The 17,518-nt window shown below is 40.3% G+C and overlaps 1 protein-coding gene across 1 annotated transcript in view; it reads left to right on the top strand.

The window, feature by feature from the left end:
• Window positions 1-17,518, top strand: part of LOC144679692 (retinol dehydrogenase 10-like) — a 93,973-nt gene that overhangs the window by 63,734 nt on the left and 12,721 nt on the right. The window contains exon 3 of the mRNA XM_078540325.1: window positions 7,660-7,805. Coding sequence (XP_078396451.1) covers window positions 7,660-7,805 — 146 coding nt within the window. The remainder of the gene's footprint in view (window positions 1-7,659; window positions 7,806-17,518) is intronic.

Here is a 17,518-nt window from a genome sequence, read left to right as displayed (position 1 = left end):
ATAAAATGCATATGGACTTTTCATACTACCTACTAGAAAAGGTGTTTTGGGTAAGATTGTTTTTTTGCTATTATTTTTGTCTTGTATAGTTTTTTAAACTGCCATGACACTAGAGCATTGCATAAATGTTATCCAACCTAAATCTTGTAAGATCATAAGAAACAAGAGCAGGCCATTCGGCCCCTCAAGCCTACTCTGCCATTTAATAAGATCATGACTGGTCTGATTCTGATTTTTAAGTCCACTTCCTTGCTAGATCACCTATAGCTCTTGACTTCCTTGCACATCAAAAATTTGTCCAAGCTCAACCTTGAATATATTCAATGACTCAGCCTCCACTGCTGTCTGTGTAGAGAGTGCCACAGACTAACAACCCTCAGACAAGAAATTCCTCCTCATCTGTCTTAAATGGGAGATGCCTTTTAAGTATCTAAATTCTAAGGAATAACTCCATTATTCAAAATTATATTTTGGAGTGAAATGCATAATGTCTTGGTATCTTAGCATATCTACTTGATTTTCTTGTCAAAGTATATTGTACATGTATAATTGTGCGATTAACTCATCTTGATATTTTAGCTGTTTAATTCTGTTGCTCCACATTGTGCCACCAATTTATCCATCACACACTGACACAGGACGCATCAGGGAGGCTATGGAAATATAACCACATTACATTTAAACTTTGCCCCGTAATTCTAGATTTTTCCCCATGAGGGGAAACATCCTCTCCGCATCGACCCTGTCAAGCCCTCTCCAATCTTGTACTTTTCAATAATGTCACTTGTTATTTTTCTAAACTCCAATGACTCCAACCCACCTTGCTCATAAGACATTCTCCATCTCAAATCAACCTAGTGACCTCTGAACTACTTCCAATGCAGGTATATCCCTCCTTGAGTAAGGAGACAGAAGTTGTACACAGTACTCTAGGTGTGGTCTCACCAGTGCCCAGTGCAGTTGTAGCAAGCCTTCCTTATTTTTATACTCCATCCTTCTTGCAATAGAGGCTAACCTTCCTAACTACCTGCTGTATGTGTCTGCTAACTTTGATTTATGTACAAGGACACCCAGGTTCCTCTGTACTGCAGCATTCTGCAGTCTCTCTCCACTTAAATAGTATTCTGCTTTTCTATTCTCCCTGCCAAAGTGGACAACCTCATGTTTTCCCACACTATACTCCATGTTCCAAATTTTTGCCCCCATGCTTAACCTACCTATATCTCTTTGCAGACTCTGCATCCTCACAATTTGCTTTCCTACCTATCTTTGTATCAGCAGCAAATTTGGCCAGAATATACTATGTCCCTTCACCCAAGTCTTTAATATAGATCATAAATAATATTGAGGAAGCTAAATTTATGGTTCTACTATGCAAAATATTGCTTTGAAAAGAGCGTATTTGTCATATCCACAATGACCAGTAACCATTTTTGCAATAAACCAGGAATTTACAGCATACCATATGAGTGTGACCTTGTCTACATTGGGGAAACAGACCCTACCTACTAGACTCAAGTAATATCACACCTCCTTCACACACCGTGAATGGGCTGAGTCAGCTGTTCTCAAACATGCTCAATTTAATAACCGCCACATCCCAATGGTCCAATTCCAAACTTCTCCATCACACACTGGCTTACAAGATGTGTCAGGGAGGCTATGGATACATAATAACATTACACTGAACCCCAAGACAGTGGCCTTCTCATCAATGACATTTGGCTACACCTTTCTCAAGAAACACACCACTTCCATTGTACACAATCAACCAATCAGCAGTAAGAATGTTAACACGAATTGACCTATTATAAACATACTAGCATGTAAGATCCCACCCATATGCCCATCCTCCACTATATGACTATCTTTCATCTGTTCCAGTCATTCCTGCAGATGATGAGCATAATATATTGTCTGAAATGTAGTCTTATCAGTTCTTACAAGGAATTCTTAAGGTAGCAACTTTATTCAGAGCATACTTTACATGGTGTAACCGTAAATTTGTCTTCCTCCACGTTTTAGATCCAACTTTTAGATTATAAATGGTTCAGGCCCTAGCACTGATCCTTGTGGCACTCCACTATTTACAGCTGTCAACCTTAAAGGGACCCATTTATTCTGTTTCCTGTTAGTTAGCCAATCTATCCATGCTAACATATTACCCCAACACCATCTTGTGTAGTAACTGTAATATAAGGATGTTTGGTTAATATAAGGGTGTTTGGGTTAGTAAGAATTAGTGGGACTGGGGAAACAGTACTGTCCACATGATGTAGAGAGTCACATGATAGACTGTGTAGAGAGAGTCTGCGAGAAGTCTGCATTGAGAAAGTACATAGGGCTATAAGTTGGAGATAAGTATATAGTTATGTTAACAATACACAGTTTACCACAAAAGCCTCCAGACCTCTTAGTGAGACAACAGCCTTACAACATGGCGGCAGCAAATGAAGGACCCTGAAATCCCAGATAATGAAAAAGTAAAGAAGCTACAGCCTGACCTGAGTAAAGTGTGCCTAAATTGAAGACACACAGCTGGAGATTGCCTTAAAAAAGTGCCATTATAGGTGAGGAGGCTGAAGGGCAGAAGAAAAATCCACTGTACCGCTGAAAAGGATTTCACCAGAGTAGGTCATTGTCAAATCTAATCGAACACTTGGAGTCAAAGGACCTAGCCAGATCACAAAAATGGTGAGCAAAATTCACTAAAAGGCTGAACTAACCTTTTTTAAAAAAAAAAAATAATCAGGGCACCAATCAGTCAGAGCATGTCGATTGTTTAAGCAGAGAGCTGGAAAAATGCTGTAGCCGGGTCCGGAGTCAGCGCCATACCACGAGATGGCCGAGCTCGAATGAATGGAAACCACGTTTTAAAACAGAAGGCAGAGCAAAAAAATTGCTTTCAAATCAATTTCCCAACCTCAAAGAAACAAATCACTGGCCAAAACTTTTTCGTTAAAAAGGTTTCCTGCAGAATTGCAAAGTTTTAGAGACGCTTCCGAGATTGTAACTGGGGTATAAGCGTGGGAAAAGAAAAAAAGGTTACTGCGGAGCCATCTAATAACCTGTATACCCCTGTTCTGGAAAAACATCTGTGGATCGTAAATTAAAACTACCAGATCTGTTTGAGCTTGTGCAAAGGCTAAACCAGATGCAAAATTGGGCGCCACGGAAAAGAAAATGTTTAGATTACAGCAGTGCACCAAGATTATGTGGGAAATTTGGAGGAAGTGCAAACTAACATTTTAGTGAAATTGTCGACAAAGTAAACATAAGACAAAGTATAGATGAATCCTCAACCACATTTGGTGAGGTATTAAAAGCCTTTGACAAGTATTTTAAACTCCAACTTGAGGGCAAGTACTTTAATAAAAAAAAAAGTCTGATATGTCCCCAATAAAGCATCAAAAGTGCAAAGAGACCCCAGGGCGAGGGGGACAATACTTGAGCAAAGCACAAGATGGTCACAGACCACGTCAGCGCAATGAAGTGCACGAGCCAAAGAGTTTAGTGCAGAGAAAAGAAGAGGCTGAGGAACAGTAGAAAGACTTGAACAGAACTTTTTGAAAATGCTGTACTCAAAACTGTAACAGCAGGTGGCAGTGCAGAACAAGCAGATGGCTGTGAATGAAGGAAAGTTATCTGATGTAACCAAAAGCAACAGAACCTGCAAAAAGAAAATGAAGCTACTCCACAGGAAAATGTTCATATCAAAACTGATTGGAGCTCAACCAGAAATGCAGCCAGGCACAACAGCAAGCAGAAAAAGCACTCAAAGTCTCTGCCCTGAATGGCTCAATATGTGGCCCTGGAAAAACATGAGGGCTTAAAAGATGTTGAATACTACTTCAGGAAAAACTGCATTGGAACTATCAGCAACAACAAAGCAATGCACTGAAGCGCAACATGAGTTGTCAAGAAGAAAAACAGTTGAAAGAACAGCTAACTGTGCTTCAAGATCAAATGCTAAAGGGGTACACAACCTTTTAGCAGAATGAATTAATGAAGACTTCCCTGAACAGTGGAATGGAGGAACAGCAGAAAAAAGTTGAAGACTCTGTTGAATTCCAAGAAAGCTCAAGACGAAGCAATTAAGCCTCGCAAAGAAAAGGAAAACCTGTTGAAGGACCTTTCACATGCTCCAAGGATCCTTCAGGTCACGGTTTGTTGCGCTGGAAAATTACAAAGAGAATTAAAATGAATTTAATGCCACTCTGCCAAAGGTTCTTCAGTTCGCTCAGAAGATTCAGCAATGGTTTAGTATTTCTGGAGGAAGCTAAGAGGTACAAGAGTCCAGAAAAGTGATGAAGTATGCAGAGGCCCAAATGCAAAATGAAAGACTGTAGGAGGAAAAGATGAAGAATTCTTGTGTACAGGAGCAACAAAAAGTTGAAAACGTTTTGAAGTAGAAAGCTCCAATTTGACAGTCAGAGTTCTCTACCACTTTTGCAGCATACCTAATTGAAAGAGAAGATGAATGTGATATTGTTAGGCTGAAGAACCAGTTGAATGGAGAAGAGGCATTGAAAGCTAAAGCTGTAGAGCTTTCCAAGCTGCGAGCGGATACTGAAGCCATGAGTAGCGTGATTACAGAACTGAAACAAGTTAAGACTCCTCTGTAGCCTGACCTGGCCAACAGTGAAACCAAAATGAAGGACACAGCTCTGCTGCAGATGGAGAATGAAAAGACAAATTAGATCGAGAAATGTAAATCCGACACTGAAGATCAAAGAACTAGAAAGAAAAGCACTAGATGCCTCAAACTTCGAGAACCATTTTTGAGTTGCTGAAAATTAACATGACTAGAATGAAAATCAAAAACCTAGAATGTCAAGAAAACAGTTCCAAGAGAATGTAGAAGTTCTCCAAAAATGAGCATGAATTTCCAACAGCTAGCAGAAGTAAAATTACAGAATGTGAGCTTGAACAATAGAGGAATTAGGCTTTGCCAAGGGAAAACTGTTCAGTGTAGCCAACTTTCATGTATGAGTTTCCTAATAAAAAATTAGAACTTGATGAACTTCAAGTATCACAAGTCTCCAAGAACAGGAAAAGGAATTACTGATGAATCAGAACAGTTGATTGAATGCAGAATTAACAACCAAAACTGAGTGGTGGAACTTCATAGTGAAAAGAGCAATTAATCCTTGAACTTCGATCCAATCTGAAGAACATGAAAGATGAGATGCACAGTATGGGAGGGCAAATCCTACTATAAAGCAGAAAAGGAAAATTATGAAAAACTGAGGATCTATGAGGCGACTGGAAAAGTCTAAGGAGCAGTTAGTGACCATGGAAGAAAGACTCTGAAAGGAACTGAACATCCAGGTGAAGTTGTTTCCCTTGCATAAAGCTTCTGCAGATAACTCTAACAAAGAAAATTGAACTTACCAGAGTAGTTGCTGAGCTGAATGAAAAGATTAATCAGCTTGAAAAAGAACTGGAAAATGAGAGTAAACAAATATTTGGCTAGAATTGAGAAACAAGTGGAAATGAAGGCTCCTTGTTTTTTTTTTGAAACGTCAATTTCCAGGAAGAACATGGCGGACTCTATGGAAAAACACCTAAGTCCACCCTATAACTGAACAGTGAACATTCCCTCTGGAAGGAATGGGATAAGCCCATGGCATCCAATCAAAGAAGGCAGAAGATCAACAAAGAAAAACATCATATAACGCTAAAGAGCGCAAGAAGTGAACCCAGATGTCGAAACGCAAGTATTTGAAACACCAAGTACTACAGTTTCAACACCGAAGCAATTGAGATCACCACTCCTCCAAAATGAGAGAACGAGATCTGGAAGAGCCAAAGCCTCCAGACAGTCTGAATTTGTAAAGTCAGAGACTTTGGGGGAGAATTGAAAAATTATTGTAAATATATCTGGGTAAGGACTTGGTTGGGGGGGCTGTGTGTAGTATCAGGATGCCAGGTTAGTAAGGGTTAATGTGGGACTGGGGAAACAGTACTGCCCACAATATGATGTCAAAAGTCACATGATAGGCTGTGTATAGAGTGTCTGTCTGAGAGAAGTCAGCATGATGATAGTAGCTAGTTAGGGCTATACTTTAAAGATATGTATATAGTTGTGCGTTAACAAACTGTTAATGTTCAATCACACAAGCCTCCAGACCTCCTTTAATGAGACACCAAACAACCTTACAACAGTAATCTTTTTTGTTACACCTTATTCAATGCCTTTTGGAAATCCAACGACACTACATCTACGTGTTCCCCTTCATCCAGCCTGCTTGTTACATCCTCAAAGAACTATAATAAATTTGTCAAACATTACCTGCTTTCAGTCTCTCTCCATTCTTGAATAGAGGTGTTATATTTGCGGTTTTCCAATCCGTTAGGAAGATTTTGGAAGATTACATCCAATGCATCCGCTATTTCTGCAGCCACTTCTTTTAAGACCCTAGGATGCAGGCCATAAGATTCAGAGGACTTGTCAATCTTTAGCCCCATTAGTTTCTCCAATATTGAGTCAACACTTCTGACCTCCAGGGCATCGTATTGGGGGGGTTACCCCAAAGATGTGCTGGGGAACCCCTTGACCCCAGCCAGGCCTGACTCACCATGCCCCCACCCAAGGCCTGACCCAAACTGGGCCTGCCCCCGCCCCAGCCAACCACCAAAATCCTACCCTCTTGCCTCATTCACTTACTTTCTCCCTAGCCTGTCAAGGACCTTTAAACTTGGCTGGACCGTTAACTTATCTGGTTTATGGCCGCTAGTGCCATTGAAAAAAGAAAGCGTGGCCTCCTTGCATCCAGCAGAGCTTCCCTTGACACTAGGCCCCGGGAATGCGATACACTGCCCGGATCTCGCCTAGCCTGAGTTGGAGGGTTGGGTGAGATAGGATCGAGGGGGGGCGGTGGGGGGAAAAGCTGAGGTCAAAAAAACTGAGCAGAATGGCAAACCGACTCTGATTGCCACTCCGAGGAAGCTCAGGCCCATTTTATTTCTCTAGTAACAGTGATTATTTTACATTCCTCTATCCTTTTTGCTTCTTGGTTTTCTAATATTCTTGGGATGCTTCTTTGTGTTTTCTACTGTGAAGACAGATCCAAAATAGTTGTCTCTGCCATTTCCTTGTTTACCATTAATTCCCCAGTTTTATCCTCTAGGGACCAATGCTTGCTTTAGCTACACTCATCCTTCTTGTATACGTAGAGATGTCTTTTTTATTTCTTGCTTTAGTGTCCATATTGATTTCTAATAGTTGAGCACATAGAAATACCCATTCAGTTATACTGATAAAATACTTTAATTGGATTCACTAAATTCCATTCACTACTAGTGACCAATGTAGAGGAAAATGCTTAAGAGCCCAAAATACTGACATTTGTCAAATTGATTTGCCTCGGCGCTTCCAAATGTGACAAGCTCAAACTCTTCATATTCCAACAGCTACTTTTCTATTAGTACATTTCTCCTTGTTTTTCTCTCCAATCTGGTAAGTGGCAAATATACCAGATTTCTTTTTTTACATAAATTACCAATAGGTGCATTAACTGTCTTAGCTGCAGAAGACCACTACTGTTCATGTATTACTGGCAAAGATGTTGTCCATGAATCAAACTTGCATCAATGTTTTTGAGCACCTTAATTGAAGTAGAAAATGTTCTGAACTATCAATTTATTGTCATTTAGGATTACTGTGCAAGCAAATTTGGAGCAATAGGATTTCATGAATCCTTAAGCCATGAGCTGAAGGCATCTGACAAAGATGGGATCAAGATGACACTTGTCTGTCCATATTTAGTGGACACAGGCATGTTTCGTGGCTGCAGAATAAGGTGAGATGGATGATGAGGAATTTAGTGCATAATGTTTAAATTGTCTATTTAATCACTGAACTAAAGTGTGTCTAGAAAGAGGCTCTGCTGAGGGACTATGAGCAGCTCAGGGCTAAATTAAAAAGCAGAACCACAAAGGTAATAATCTCCAGATTACTACCTGAGCCATGTGCAAATTGGCATATGGTAAATAGGATTAGAGAGGTAAATGTCTGGCTCAATGATTGGTGTGGGAGAAATGGGATCCGATTCATGGGGCACTGGCACCAGTACTGGGGAAGGAGAGAGTTGTTCCATTGAGACGGGCTTCATTTGAACCATGCTGGGACCAATGTCCTGGTGAATCGTATAACCAGGGTTGTCAATAGGGCTTTAAACTAATTAGTAGGGGGAAGGGTTCAATTGAAGGGAAGTTTAGAAAATCACAAATAAATGAGAGCAGAGGTGCATAGTAGTGAAGAGGTGAACGATAATCAAAGTGACAGGAAGAGGCAGACAATATAAGAGTGAAGAGTGAATGAGAAGAGTGCAGCAGAAATTAGAACTAGAATGAGTAATAATGGTAAAAAGTCAAACCTTAAAGCTCTTTAACTGAATGCTCGCAGCTTTTCTAACAAGATAGATGAGTTGACGGCACAAATAGAAATAAATGGATATGACGTGATAGCTGTTGCAGGGTGATCAAGACTGTGAACTCAATATTCAAGGGTATTTTACATTCTACAAAAATAGGCAAAAAGGAAAAGGAGGTGGGTTTGCTTTGTTAATAAAGGAAGGTATCAATGCAGAGGTGAGTAGGTGTAAATTGTGATGTGGAATCAGTTTGGGTGGAAATAAGAAACAAGTCAACAGTGGGAGTCGTCTATAGGCCCCCGATGAGTTGCCTCACTGTAGGACAAAGTATAAATCAGGAAATAATGGAGGTAGGGCGCTACAATTGTCATGGGTGATTTTAATCTGCATATTGACTGGACAAATCAGATTGGCAGGGGCCAACATGGAAGACGAATTTGTAGAGTGCATCAGGGATTGTTTCTTAGAGTAATACATTGCAGAACCTATCCAGAAACAGGCTATTTTAGATCTAGTAATGTATAATGAGGTAGGATTAATAAAAGATCTCATAGATAAGGATCCACTAGGGGGTAATGATCACAACATGGTAGAATTTCAAATTTAGTTTGAGGGCGAGCAACTCGGATCCCAAACCAGTGTCCGCAACTTAAATAAGGGCAATTACAGAGGTATGAAGAAAGCTGTCTAAAGCAGGCTGGGGAAATAGACAAAGGGGAAGATCAGTGGATGAGCAGTGGCAGATATTTCACAACGCTCAGCAAAAATTTATCCCGGTCAAAAGAAGGACTCTGAGAAGGATGATCCAGCATGGTTAACAAAAGCAGACAAGGAAATCAAATCCAATCAAAAACTAAGGCATACAAAGCGGCAAACTAGTGGTAGGCCAGAGGATTGGGAAATTTTTAGGAACCAGCAGCGGATGACTAAAAAGCTAAAAGTGGTAGAAAATTGATTATGAAAGTAAATTGGCAAGAAATATAAAAACAAACAGCAAGAGCTTCTACAGGTATATAAAAAGAAAGAGTAGCTAAAGTGAGCGTGGGACCGTTGGAGGGTGCGACTGGAGAATTGATAATGGGGAAAAAAGGAAATGGCAGATAAATTAAACCAACGTTTTGCTTTGGTCTTCACAGTGGTCGACACTATAAACATTCCAAAGATATCAGATAAGCAAGAAGTTAATGGGAGGAAAGATCTTGTAACAGTCTCTATCGTGAGGGACAAAGTATTCGACAAACGGGACGAAAAGCAGACAAGTCTTCAGGACCTGATGGCCTGCATCCAAGGGTTTTAAAGGAAGTGGCTGCAGAGATAGTGGAGGCATTAGTCGAAATATTCCAGAACTCACTGGATTCTGGGAGTGTCCAAGTGGTTTGGAAAACCGCTAATGTGTTTAAGAAGGGAGAGACACAAAAAGCCGGAAGCTATAGGCTAGTCAGTCCAACATCTGTTGTTGGGAAAATGCTAGAGTCCGTTATTAAGGAAGAAATAGCAGGACATTTAGAAAAGCTTAACGCAATCAAATAGTCAACATGGTTTTGTGAAAGGGAAATCATGTTTGACAAATTTGCTAGCGTTCTTTGAGGATATACCGAGCAGAGTTGATAAAGGGGAACCGGTAGATGTAGTGTATTTGGATTTCCAGAAGGCATTCGATAAGGTACCACATAAAAGGTTATTGCACAAGATAGGAGCTCACGGTATAGGGGGTGATGTATTAGCATGGATTGAGGAATGGTTAACACACAAGACAGCTGGGATTAATAGGTCTTTTTCAGGTTGGAAAGACGTAACCGGTGGAGTTCCACAAGGATCAGTCCTAGAGCCTCAATTATTTACAATCTATATTAAGGACTTGAAGGAGGGGGCAGAGTGTAATGTATCCAAATTTGCTGATGATACAAAAATAGGCGGGAGGGCATGTTGTGATGGGGACATAGGGCAGAATCTACGGGTCAGCGAGCAGGAGCGGGCCCCACTCACCGATGCATAAAATGACGCACGGTGATGTTGGGTGTGCATCCTGATGTCATTACACATCATTCTGATCCTCAGTTTGGCGGGCACGCAGTGGAGTCAGCTGCGCACCTGTCGAACTGTCAAAGGCCTATTAAGACCATTTAAAAACTAATCAAAGTAATTAATTGAGCTGCCCATCTAACCTTAAGGTCGGCGGGCAGGCCAAGAGCCCAGGCAGCCTTCGCATTTATCATGAAACCATCCACGGGCGGGATGAGGTTTCATGAAGGGTTTATAAATTAAATACATTTTTTTATTAAAGTTCATTGACATGTCCTAGCTCATGTGACACTGTCACATGAGGGGACATGTCTTAAATTTTTTTTGATGAAAAGTTTTGGAACTTAAACTAATCTCCAAGGCAGCTCTGTGCCTCGGCGATTTCTGTGCCCCCCCCCGCCCAGCCCGCCTGCACAGAAAGCGCTCAGAACTTCTGGGTGCGTATCACGCTGGGCAGGCCCTAATTGGTCCAGTCAATCATGGGTGGTGATCAGCTGCGCGCACACACCTGTGCCAACTCCTCCCCCCCCCCCCCCCCCCTCCATAAGCAATCTGCAAGGGGATACAGACAGGTTGAGTGATTGGAAAAAGTTGGCAGATGGAGTTTAATGTAGGAAAGCGTGAGGTCATGCACTTTGGGAGGAAAAATCAAAAGGCAAACTATTATTTAAATGGAGAGAGACTCCAAAAAAGTGCAACACAGAGGGATCTGGATGTTCTTGTCCATGAAACACAAAGTTAGCATGCAGGTGCAGCAAGTAAATAAGAAGGCAAATGGAATTTTGGCCTGTATTGCTACGGGGTTGGAGTTTAAATGTAGGGAAGTCTTGTAACAACTGTACAGGATGTTGGTGAGGCTGCACCTGGAGCTCTGTGTACAGTTTTGGTCCCCGTATTAAACAAAGGATATACTGGCATTGGAGGCAGTTCAAAAGAGATTCACTAGGCTGATTCCTGGCATGAAGGGGTTGACTTATCAAGAACAGCTAAACAGGTTAGACCTTTATTCATTAGAGTTTAGAAGAACTAGGGTGATCTTATTGAAACGTACAAATTTCTGAGGAGGCTTGACAAGGTAGATGGTGAGAAGATGTTTCTACTAGTGGGGGAATCTTGAACTAGGGGACATAGTTTTAAGTGTGTTTCCCCTTCTTCTGTAACTGAGATGCGAAGGAATTTCTTCTGAGGTTAGTGAATGTCTGGAATTCTCTACTCCAGAGTTTTGGAGGCTAGATCACAAAGTATTTAAAGAGGAGGGAGGTAGATTTTTGAAATATCGGGGAGTTGAGGGCTATGAGGAGCTGGCACAAAAGAGGAGTTGAGGCCTGGGGCAGATCAGCCATGATCTTATTGAATGGTGGGGCAGGCTTGAGGGGCCAAATGGCCTACTCCTCCTATTTCACATGTTATTGTCTGGTCAAAAATGATTTGTCTTCAGAGAGGAATGATAAGGGGTTAACTTAGAACCATAGAAAAGTCACAGCACAGAAGGCGGACATTCGGCCCATCTTGTCCATGCCAGCCCGAGGACACCCAGGTGCCCTTTCTAATCCCACCTTCCTGCAACCGGCCCATAGCCCTGCTGCTTACAGCACTTAAGGTGCAGATCCAGGTACTTTTTAAAAAGAGTTTAGAGTTTCTGCCTCTACCACCAACTTGGGCAGCAAATTCCAGACACCCATTACCCTCTGCATAAACAAAGTTCTTCCTCATGTCCCCCCCTACACCTTCTGCCACTTATCTTGAATCTATGTCCCCTGGTTCTAGAATTCTCCACCAAGGGAAACAATTTTATCCTGTCCACTCTATCTATTCCCCTCATAATTTTGTACACCTCAATCAAGTCACCTCTCAGCCTTCTTTGTTCTAAGGAAAATAACCCCACCCTATCCAATCTCTTCTCGTAGCTACACTTTTCTAACCCTGGCAAAATTCTTGTAACCCTCCTCTGCACTCTCTCTCCAAAGCTGTTATGTCCTTCCTGTAATGTGGTGACCAGAACTGCACACAATACTCCAGTTGTGGCCTCACCAGTGTTTTATACAGTTCCAACATTATATCCTTACATCCTACAGAGGAAATATGACCTAGCATAGCACTCTCCATATCACTTTGGGCTAGTGGACACTGAGCTAGTTTCCAATGTGTATCCAGCCATGATGCAGCTGTTTAGAACATGTTGCAGAGCACATTTCTTTTATTCCCATCCAAAATTGTTTGGCAAATGGAGGGAAACAGTAATTTGAAAAGAAATAAAAATGCCTAACTCTTTTTTTGGAAGTATCACATTGCAAACAATTTTTCTATATTTATATATTTCTGATTACCTTAACTGAGTTTTAAAATGTTTGGCACGTTAGTCTTTTATGGGTGTTTTGAACTCCGAATAAATGCAGCGTTGCCTTCTCATTAGGATTATCATGGCCACTCACTGTACAAGGAGATTTTGCTTGTATTTCTCAATTATGCATCAGATCGTGTATTTTTGTTCATGACTAATGCATTCTATTAAAACCATCTATGGACTAGAGTGCAGAATAAGCTAGATAATAGGTATTGACCATTTGAGGATAGTTGTGACAATTATTGAATCTGAAATATTGTGCACTGTCAATTATGAGAATTTACTTGCATGTAAGAACTTGATAGCAAGGTAGTAAGACTTGCTTTACAAGATTTAGTGGTCTTTTGAGTTTGAGCATCTTGCTTGAAGTTCTTCAGATTTCAAAGCATTTCACATGGAACAAGTTACTTGAAATGCTGTCATTATTATGTAGACACAAATGTAGACCCTTTTACACAGTGAGGCCCCACAAAACAGCATTAAGATGAATGTCCAGCTAACCTATATAGTAATAATTGAGGGGGAAATGTTGCCAGAGAAATTAGAAAAATTCCTTTTTGAATAAGCATCCACTGAAAATAAGCAAATAGGGCATTGGCTTAATGGTTCATCTGAGACATAATTCAGCTTAACACTTCCCATCCTACCATTCCTCTGTTACAAAACATCACAGCATCTTTCAATGCTACATTGTTCATATCTTTGGGTGCCAAAGTAGGTCTTGAACTCGCAACCTTCTGATTTAGAGGTGAGTGTTACCAACCAAACCAAATTGACACATTGATATTTAATGAATGTAAGCCTCTTGAATAAAGGTGTAGCTGAAAACTGTTTAATTTTCCATGATGTATGTTTTGATAATTGTGTCATTATTTATAGCTGAAAGGCATTTGTGTTGTTCTCTCTTTATAAAACCCCAAGTTTGCTGCACCTGCAGCATTTCACGATATGAAATAATTTATTTGTTATTTCAAGCCACAAAAATGTAGTGGGGCAACCACTAAAAATTTCAAGTGAGATGAGTACTGTACTATAGTGCAGGTGTGCACCAGCTTCAGACCTAGTGCTTCTGTTCTTCTTGGCTAATTTACTTAAATCCAAAAGAATAAATAAACTGGACTTGCAACAATAGTGTCGTAAGACCTTATGGAATTTACAGCACTGGTAACCAAGTACTTCCATTTTGTTCACCTGAGTGATGGCTTGGTTTCATTTGAAAGTACAAAAACTGCATTACGCTTGCATTGGATTTTCAGGAGGGACTTTTACTGGTAAACTAGGGAATTGTTCAAAAGGACCTTAAAATGCATTAGCCCCATTTTCATTAAAATAAAACCATCTTTTCTGGGTTTTTTGCATATTTGCTTTGGACAGATTTGATTATCAATTAATTCTGTTACAGAAATTTTTCTCCAAATATGTTTTGCCTTTGATTTCATAAACCTTTTTTGACATCTGATCTAACTATTGTCTACTCTTTATACAAGTTTGTACCAATTTAGCTATCCAAGGCTTTCAGAATAACAGGAAAAAATAAGTGACGTGGGACGATGAATATTAAAAACATTCTTTGTACAAAGAAAAAGCCATTCTTCCAAGCCAAAGTTAGATTTTTGCAAATCAAGAAGTCTCTTCTGATATTGCTGTTTTTATCGGCACTGATTTCATTCTCCCTACAGGGAAGCCTCTGTTCAGCACATATGAATGTAAATGTATTTTTGATCTCCCAGACTTTCTATGGTTTACACATAGTATATTCTGCTCCTTCAGTAGTAATGGTTTGAATTATTTGAAATACAACTAATTGTTTTTCACTTCTACAGCTAGATGCCTGATTCAGATTAGAACAAGCAGGTGATAATGTTCAAGTAAAACTAGCTCTGGGCACTCCTGAAATTAAAGGTTTATTAAACCTGTAGGCTAGTTGCTAAATTAGTTCACTTCCAACAGAGCGTGGTAGAGAATGGGTTGAAGACAATAAAAATGTTGGTGCTTGTAGAAAGTTTTTAAATCTTTTGCTCACCTGCTGGCAATGTTCCCTCTAAGCTGCAACTTAACTCTTAATATTACTCTTACAACTTAATATTTTCCCCATATCCCTTAGGCTTTTGTTAACAGAAAGATATGATCAATCATGGAGCTAAAATTAACAATTATCTAACATCAATTGCCATTTCTGGAAACAAATTCTAAATACTACCATTACTAATTTTTAGTTTATTTTCTCTAGTTCTAAACTCCCCAACCAACAGAAATAGTTTCTCTCTCTCTATCTATCTACACCTCTCTCTCTCTTCTCTCTCTCTCTTCTCTCTATCTATCTACACTGTCTATCTCTCTATTTCTCTCTCGCTACGCTCTCCATTCCCGCTACGCTCTCCATTCCCGCTACGCTCTCCATTCCCGCTACGCTCTCCATTCCCGCTACGCTCTCCATTCCCGCTACGCTCTCCATTCCCCTTTATATCTTAACCTTCAATCACATCACTCCTTAATCTTCCAAATTCCAGGGAATGCAGTCCTAGTTTGTGTGATTCCCTCTTGTGGTTTGACCCCTACATACAGGTATCATTCTGGTAAATCTACACTGTACTGTCTCCAAGGCCAATATATCTTTCTTCGGTGTAGTGCTGAGAATTGTTCACCATAATCGAGGTGTGATCTAACTGGAGCTTTGTATAGCTGAAGCATGAATTTGACCCCCATCTATTCTTGTCCTCTAGGTATAAAGGCAAGCATTCCTGTAGCTTTTTTCATTATTTTCTGTATCTGTTCATGACATTTTAATGATCTGTGTACCTGGACTGCTAAGTTGCTTTGGACCTTCAATTTTTTAGCATTTCACTATTTATAAAGTACCATGTTCTATTTTTTTTTAAGATCCACAGTGGATGACCTCACATTTGCCTACATTAAAATCTCTATTTGCCATAGTTTTTTGCCCATTCACTTAAATTACAAAGATGTGATAGGCTATGCTTCCATCTACACTGTTTCAACTCATCAAATTTAGGCATGTGGCTTTCTACCCCGTCCTCTAAGTAGTTAATGAGTACAGTGACTAGTTAAGGTCCCAATACAGATTCTTCCAGGACGCCACTGGTCACATTCTACTAATTACAGACCTAACTATTTATGCTTGCTCTCTCACGCTCGCTGCTAAGCCGATTTCCTAACCAGGTCAATAATTTGCTTTCATTTCCATGGGCTTTAAACTTAGCGAACAGTCTCTTATGGGAGGCTTCCTTAAAATCCTTCTGGAAATCCATTTAAAGTCTTCTGGAAATATGTACAAATAACATCACTAAACACTCTCCTATTCGACCCCTTCAAAAAATTCAATCGGATTGACCATGAAATGATCTTCCCATTACACATCCATGCTGGCTCTCTCTGATCACCTGAGTTTTCAAGGTATTCAGTCACCATATCCTTAATTATAGGCTAGCAATTTCCCAACAAATGTTAGGGTAACAGGTCTATAATTCCTTGTTTTCCCAAATCTGTGCCCATCTTTCCCAGAAATCAATGGGGAGACAGTGGTAATGTCACTGGACTAATAATCCAGAGGCCTAGGCTAATGCTCTGGGTCACAGGTTCAAACCCCACCACGGTAGCTAGTGGAATTTAAATTCAATTAATAAATTTGGAATTGAAACTTAGTCTCGGTGATGGTGACCATGACAACTATTGTCGATTGTCTTTAAAAAACCATCTGGCCCACTAAAATCAATACTGAATGAACAGAAATTTCCTCATTTAAATATTTGGAAGACCAAAGTCATAGTCATTGGTCCCTGCCACAAAAAACTGCATTCCCTAGCCACCAACTCCATCCCTCATCCTGGAAACCACCTGAGGCTGAACTAGACCATAACCTTGGACTCATTTGACTACATATCTATCAATAAGACCACCTATTACCAACTCTAACTTTGCCTGACTCACCACTGCCTCAGCTCAGCTGCTACAGAAGTCCTCGTTCATGCCTTTTGCTACCTCTAGACTTGACTATTCCAACACACTCCTGGCTGGTTTCCTGCATTCTACCCTCTGTAAACTTGAGGTCATCTAAAACTTCGCTGGCTGTGTCCTTCCACAAATCCTGTTCACCCATCATCCCTTTGGAAGCCACTATAAGTCGGTGAGCAACCAACCAACACATTGATTTTCAAAATTTTCATTTTTATTTTCAAATCCTTCCATGGCCTTGCCACCTCCGTATCTCTAATCTTCTCCAACCCCACAACCCTCATCTGTGCTCATCAAATTCTGGCCTTTTTGAGCATCTGCAATTTTAATTGCTCCACCATTGGTGGCCATGTGATACTTGGAAGTATTGTGAACTTTGAGGCAGATAGTGTAGAACTTCAAAAGGACATATACAGGTTGGTGGAATGGGCAAACCAGTGGCAGGTGAAATTTAATGCAGATAAGTGTGAAATGATTCATTTTGGTAGGAAGAACATGGAGAGACAATACAAACAAAGGGTATAATTCTAAAAGGGTACCGGAGCAAAGGGACTTGGGTGTATATGTGCATGTCATTGAAGGCAGCAGAACAGACTGAGAGCACAGTTAATAAAGCACACAGCATCCTAGGCATTATTATAAGTGACATAGAGTACACTTTAGGAAAGATGTGAAGGCATTAGCGTGTGTGCAGGAAAGATTCATGAGAATAGTTCCAGTGATAAGGAACTTCAGCTATGTAGATAGTTTGGCAAAAGAAGCAATGGAGACATGAGGAAAATCTTTTTCAGGCAGCAAATGG

This window comes from Cetorhinus maximus, chromosome 4 (genome assembly GCF_964194155.1).
Source record: "Cetorhinus maximus chromosome 4, sCetMax3.hap1.1, whole genome shotgun sequence".
Taxonomy (NCBI): domain Eukaryota; kingdom Metazoa; phylum Chordata; class Chondrichthyes; order Lamniformes; family Cetorhinidae; genus Cetorhinus; species Cetorhinus maximus.
The sequence above is the reverse complement of the archived record's forward strand: the minus strand, read 5'-3'. Positions and strand labels throughout refer to the sequence as shown.